Source organism: Penaeus chinensis, chromosome 26 (assembly GCF_019202785.1).
Source record: "Penaeus chinensis breed Huanghai No. 1 chromosome 26, ASM1920278v2, whole genome shotgun sequence".
In the NCBI taxonomy this organism is placed as follows: Eukaryota; Metazoa; Arthropoda; class Malacostraca; order Decapoda; family Penaeidae; genus Penaeus; species Penaeus chinensis.
Genome location: NC_061844.1, coordinates 12,521,411 through 12,528,910, shown reverse-complemented (window position 1 = coordinate 12,528,910; position 7,500 = coordinate 12,521,411). Strand labels below are relative to the sequence as shown.

Below are 7,500 nucleotides of genomic sequence, written 5' to 3'. Positions count from 1 at the left end.
CACTTCCGCTCTAGTCTTTTTCAAGATTGTATTCATGATATTTGAGTGATCGAGCCTCCGCAAAATCGAATAGCATTTGTCCCCTCTCATTCCTATTGCCCATTCCGTGATTCCCCGCTGCGGTTTCTCCTATCTTTTCACCTATTTTGACATTAAAATCTCCCATAATTATTTTGAAATGGGTTTTTACTCTCTCGCTGGCTAAATGAACATCACATAAGTTCTCCATTTTTTCACTGTGGCTGCAGGTTGGAGCATATATTTGAACAATCTTTAAGTTGTACCTATTGTTTAGTTTTATTGTTACTGAAGCCACTCTTTCGCTTATAGCATAAAATTCCACGATATTCTTTTCTAAATGTTTGTGAACTAGGAAACATACCCCAAATTCCCGCTTGATACCCAGGGATTTACCTCTCCAATAGAGCATGATTCCATCATTTAGTATCTTCAGTTCTTCGCCTAGTCTTCTAACTTCACAGATCTCTACAACATCCCATTTAATGAGAGTTCCTCAAGTAATGCTAGTAAGTCGGATTCAGTTCGCATTGCCCTTTATTATATATGCAAAGGTTCATCAACGTGGGGCGGCCTGTCTTTAACCGGAGATTTTTAGCACCCTCTGCTCCGGAGCGATCCTGATCGCCGCCGTAACCAGGGACTCCTTCGCCACACACACACACACACACACACACACACACACACACACACACACACACACACACACACACACACACATATATATATATATATATATAGAGAGAGAGAGAGAGAGAGAGAGAGAGAGAGAGGGAGAGGGAGATACAAGCACACACACACACCTCAATATTTGAAAAAAGGGTCTTCAATACAATACGAAGAAATGGGCTAATGCGTCCTATACGGTATATACATTTTAGGCAATACACCATTTGTTCAAGTTTCCATCCATTGTTATTTTTAGGAGCAAATTCATCCTACTTTATCCAATTTGCTCATGGATCAAATATCTTATCCAAGACATATGACGTTTTGTAATCTCATTGATACATGTATACTTGATGAAGGTACATACCACACATCTCTATGTGCCGAGATAAAGAACCACCTCCTTCCATAATTACTGCATCAACGTTGTTTACACGATACTGCCGGAAGGTCGTCTGGCCTGGCATCAACATAGATATGCGAAAGTGGTGCAGATCCTGCACAAATTGTCAGAGGAGCAAAATTCACGGACACAAAGTCTCACCAGGAAACACCAATTCACGACATCAGGTCCGCCATTGATGAGGGAATGCATCGTCACTTGTGTCTCCAGCATCAGGACGCCCATCACTATAACTACTGACCGGTTCTCTCAGCTTGAGCCTGAGGTCTGGTGACAACTCAAATCCTTTTAGGGCCCAGAAGAATCAGAATAATGGCTTGCCACCCTAACCCCAACGGCATTGCTGAGCACTTCCACAGCATTTGAAGGCCCTTTTACAGTGGGTGTAAAAGGGACAGCACTTTAGTACAGTGGCTAGCAGGTGTAGCCATTGTTGTTTAAACGGCTTTACTATTGTGAATGGAGAAAACACACTACCGTGTTGATACTATGGTATAAAAACCCACACTGTAAAACTAGATTTAATTGAAAAAGAGACTACAGTTTCGGAATCCACCTGGATTCCATCTTCAGGCTTTACTATTCATTAAGGCAGAGTACGACACAGTGAAGCGAACACACGAGACGATGTCTTAGGGTAAACGCTGAGCGCGGGGTCACGTGTCTGCTCGTCCTTGCCGTCCTCTTCTTCCTCCTGGTCCTTGGTGAATCCATCCGTCCTCGACGTCCACACGAAGGTCTCGCACAGGTCTTCATTGAATTCGGATTCGTCTAGATTTCCTCGTAGTCCTCGTCCAGATCTAACTCGGTCACGGTTTCTGCGGCAAGATCCACCTTCGGTGCCTTGTCGAATATCGGTGAACCAGAATATATACGTAAGGGCCAAGATAGTAAGAGAAATATCCGCTTGGATACTGAACTAACACTGTTAAGATCTAAAGGAGCAAAAGTTATACTACCCAAGAGGACTGCACCTCTTAGCAACCCCCTGGTTAAGCCTTCAAATAGTAATGAGTGAGGAGAATTCTTCAGACAGTGAAGACTTCAACGTTTGATGTCACCAGCACTGGGATATCTGACTCAACATCAACATCTCAAATGATGCAGTGTCTGATGATTCTGATGTTATGCTCTCTCTAAGAAAAACTAAGAAAACATATAGAAATCGTTTTTGTTCATCCCTGGACTGTGATGGGATCTCCTACTCCATCATTTCCCACCTAAGGCTGGCATTTCTGCAACTCATCAATATTTCTTAGTAAACCTCCACTCTACCCCAGAGCTGGAAGAAGGCTGACATAGTCCCCATTCCCAAACGAAAGAAGCCTGGGAGGTATGGCCCCATTATTCTCCTCGGCTGTCTGCATAAAATGTTACTAAACCGGCTTCAGTGGATATCAGGATCTCCACGTGAATACCTTTACAGGTTCACAAGGGGTATAAGCTCAGCTCCCAGCACAACCAGGAGACCCAGATTCAGAGAGGGAATCAGAGACAAGCTCTTAGCCAGGACTGCCAGAGTCAAGTTTCAAGGCCACCAATCACAACACTTGCCACTAAGAAATGGAATGCTATAAGGTGAGGTATTTAGCCCAGCACTGTCTGGAACATGTGTCTGAGGAATGTTGTAGGACGAGGCTGAAAATCTCTGCAACCAAGTTGAAGACCATGTCTCTGAGATGTCCATGGTACAAGTCTATGTCCAGGGAATGGATCTAGAGTAGTATTAGGTTTTCCAGTACCCAGAACCTCTCTTTCCGAAAGAAAGCCCAGCTTGACAGAACCAAAGCAAGGCTGCCTGTCATGAAAGCAATGACCTGAGACATATAGGAGCAGGACAAAAAGTACTTAGACCATTCTACGTACATACTGTCTATTCCATCGTGGACTATGCATCTGTTGCCCTGATCAGGCCAAGACTCACACACTTAAAACAATTGAAAATGAGGCTGCCCGGGCCATTCTGACAAAGGTCCTTAACCTATGCTTGGATGCGAACCTTCTTCCCCATGACTTCTGAAATTATCTAATGGCAGCACAATTCTTTGCCAAGGTCATCAAGACACCCCAGAAAACATATATCAGCCAGACTGTACTTAGACACCTGGAGCCAGATTACGAGATTTGTGCAAATAACTCCTGGTTGTCTCATACGGCCGGGTTGTTAATACACTAGCCAAAGGTATGCCCCCCCCCCCCCATCGTGGGGACAACCTTAATCGAGTTGTCAATGAAAACGTCAGCATCCCCTGCCTAAACTAAAAGAAGAAGCAGAGAGGGCCATTGCAGTCATCACTCCTGGTGGTAGAACACACTGCACGCATGGTTCAGTTGATCACACAACTCACACTGTAGCCGCTAGCTATACAGAAAGGGACAACACAACTTATGTAAGAGTGACAGTGGCTCATCACTCCAGACAGAAGCTGTTGCGTTAATGGGAGCCCTAGCCTATGCATCCCAAATGGAAGAATACATAGTCATACACATAGATTCAAGGGCAGCTACCGACAGCATAACATCTCCATTGAGATCTATATTTTGACCACGGTACTTACCATAACGGGGACACTTACTCAGGGTGGTGTGTCATAAATTGGACCCTCAGCCATATTGGTATCAGAGGGAACGAGCTTGCTGACAAACTAGCTAAAACTGGCAGGGACATGCCTCCAAATCCCATGCTTATTCAGCCAAGCCAAAAAATTTTACGGTAATAGGACCATAGCCAAAGGACAGGCCACTACTGCCTCGCAAATACACAAAGAGAAAGCGAGAGCAACTGCCTTCAGGAGAAGGAAGACAAAACCTGATGAACAGTCCATGCCAGGTGTTACTGTTATAACCAACTTTTCTGTTTATGAATCAATATGCGAAAGGCAGTCTGACTGCTTTTCAGCACCCTTTCCCTCCTTGCCTCATTTCCCTTTACACTATTCTATCCTCGCTCTTGTACCTCGCCTTCCTGACGGTGATTCATTCATCTGGGACTGGTATTGGTCTCAAAATCCTTTTAGTGCCCAAGTTGGGGGGAGGGGGGGGGGGCACTACCCAAAGGAAAAGCCTACAAGCTCTCGTTGGATAAAGTATTCCGCCGACTGACGGAGGAGGAGGCCAGGAACTGGGATCCCATTGGCAGCTCTTCTGCCACTTGAGGATAGTTACAGGGATACGCAATACTTTAGAGGATCCTTGAGTCGCACTAGTGATAGGATAATAATCACAGACACAGATCTCTGCACCAACCATGCATTCGAAGAGGATGCAAGAAATGCTCTTTCGGCCAAAATCGCTGATCCTAAAGGTAACAGACCACAAGATATTCCAAGAATCAACAATGGCCAATAAGACAGAAATGTTAAAATTTGCTGCATACAGAGAAGCAGACAATGTTTTCAATTGAGTTCAGAACCATGGAAATGGCAGACAAAGCAAAGGAAGAAGAGTTTTGTGTACTTTAATTCTCAATATCCCCGACGAATATCGAATGTGTGCGGTATAGCAAAGTCCCCCAGTGCATATTATGACTCATACGAGCATGTACAGAGTGCATACTCAAATAAGAACTTCAAAATCTGTAGCAAATATGCAAAAGAGTTTAGAGAATGCCCCAACAAACCCAAGGTGTGTATGTGAGTGAGTGAGAGTGTCTCTCTCTCTCTCTCTCTCTCTCTCTCTCTCTCTCTCTCTCTCTCTCTCTCTATATATATATATATATATATATATGTGTGTGTGTGTGTGTGTGTGTGTGTGTGTGTGTGTAAATATGTGTATGTGTGTGTAATATATATTTGTATATATGCACACACACACACACACACACACACACACACACACACACACACACACACACACACACACACACACACACAGATACATTTATGTTTACACACGTGTGTGTGTGTGTGTACTTATATAAAACATATATGTATGTATGCATATCTTGTTTGATTTACTTATATTTACAGACAAATCTTATTGTTTATAAGCGATATTTTCTTCCATCAAGACATAAGTAATTTTTCAATTAAAATTCAAACACGTTTATGAAGAAACTAGGAAACCTTTTGTGATAATTTTGTGTACCAAGTTAACATGCGCTGACAAATCATATTGCATGTACTGCACCACCGAGACAGTTAATGACGTACAGAACCCTTCTTCGTTATCAGTACCCAGAGAGGTATTACGAGGGTCCCACCCTCGTTGCGAAACGTTTCTGCTGCTCCACCCGAGTTCTGGCGTGAAAGGGTCGGTCCCAGTGACGTCAGTACGAACTACGCAGAATCGTATTAGCAATATTTTGTACAGTGAAAAGGTCCTAGTTTGCGGAGCTGCGTTGGATAATAAAAAGGGAGCTTTCCCAGACTTTGCTAAGCGACAGTACGAGATCATAAATTACCGGATAGCATTCCGGTTTAACGACAAAGAATGTCCATCCGCGATATGCATTAGTTTTCCCCCTTTCACGAAAACGTTTTCTTCGTTGCCAATACGCAAGCTGGATCTGACTGGCACTATACTACACGTCCTCACACCCTTGTTACTTCAGCAAAAGTAGAAAGAAACAGGGAAATCGAAAAGAGGGAAAATCCCCACTTCGATACTTCATCAAGAAACTAGAGAGAAGCATCCCTATGTAAGATTTTACTTAAAAGCGAAGAGAAGAGAGCTCGAGTGAAAATTTGAAGTCTTTGCTGTCGCTAAGAAAACGAAATTTGCTAAATACGTGTATTGGAATCGAACCAAAACGCTTATCAAAGCCACAACAGGCTAATACTAAAGAATCGGAGCAATCCGGAATGGTCATTTATAAGGATTCATGCTTGGCTGGCTGAAAAGAAGGGCCAGAGTGACCATCAACTCTCGTTACATCACTCTACTAAGGAGAAATATTTCACCCGACATGATTGTCCCAGAATCTGTTCAGACCATGTTTAACCAGCATAGTCTCAAGGTAAGAGAGATTTTAGAAGGACTCTTCGATCTTGCAAATACTTAAGGTTAATTCACACGCTTAGTAAGATGCCCAGGTACCGTATGCATGGAGCACGCTTACAATAATACCCTTGGTGATAGGGAAATATTGTGGCAGAATTGGGCACTATGACAACCGTGTTGGCGGCCTTGATTGCAGCTTTGCTGTGTTCTATTTGGGAAGGGAGTCGGGTATCTAGTGAGTACTTGTTCAGTCAGATATATGTCATTCATATAACTGAATCTCTCTCCATCTTTCTCTTTCTTCCTTTATTTTTCTACTTTCTTTCTCCCTTTCTTCTTCTCTTTCTTTCTCCCTTTCTTCTTCTCTTTCTTTCTCCCTTTCTTTTTCCCTTTCTTTTTCTCTCTTTCTCTTTCTCCCTTTATTTATCTTTCTGTCTGTCTCTCTTTCTTTATCTCTTTCTCTGTCTCTTTCTTTCTCTTTGCTTTTCATTCTATATATATGTATGTATATATATATTATGTATATGTATATATAAATGTATATGTATATATAAATGTATATGTATATATAAATGTATGTTTATATAAATGTATATGTATATGTATGTATATGTATATGTATTTACATATATGTATATACACACATATATATATTATATATATTATATATGTATATTATATATATATAATATATATTATATATGTATATTATATATGTATATTATATATATATATTATATATGTATATTATATATATATATTATATATGTATATTATATATATTATATATGTATATTATATATATATTATATATGTATAATATATATATATTATATATGTATATTATATATATGTATGTTTGTGTATTTACATACATATATGTGTGTGTGTTTACAAATATATATGTATGCATACACATATGTGTGTATATATGTATATATGTATACATATAATATATATAGGCATATACTATATATATATATGTATATATATATATTATATATGTATTATATATATGTATGTACATAAATATAAATGCATATATATATATATTGATATACATACATAAACATATAACTGTATTTATATATTTACATATGTGTATATATACATATGTCTATATGTATATGTATATATACATATACATATACATATGTGTATTTATACACATGCATATAGGCATGTATACACCTACATGTATATGTATATATATATATATATATATATATATATATATATATATATACACATATATATATATATATCTATATATGTTTATGTATATGTGTATATATGATATATATATTATATATATATAGTATATACATATATACAATATATATATATATTTAAATTATATATATATGTATATAAATTATATATTTATGCTATATATATATATATATATATATATATAAATATATGAACATATATATAAATATATATATGATATACGAATATATATATAT

The 7,500-nt window shown here is 39.0% G+C and overlaps 1 protein-coding gene across 2 annotated transcripts in view; it reads left to right on the top strand.

Moving 5' to 3' along the window:
• LOC125038924 (ubiquitin-associated domain-containing protein 1-like) overlaps nt 1-7,500 on the top strand; it is a 40,103-nt gene that overhangs the window by 11,940 nt on the left and 20,663 nt on the right. The window contains exon 1 of one of the 2 annotated variants that reach the window (XM_047632598.1): nt 5,321-6,047. The exons of the other annotated variant lie outside the window; for it this stretch is intronic. Within the exon in view, the coding sequence (XP_047488554.1) occupies nt 5,913-6,047 (135 nt within the window). The 5' untranslated portion in view covers nt 5,321-5,912. Of the gene's footprint in view, nt 1-5,320; nt 6,048-7,500 lie in introns of those variants that run through there. 2 annotated transcript variants of the gene reach the window in all.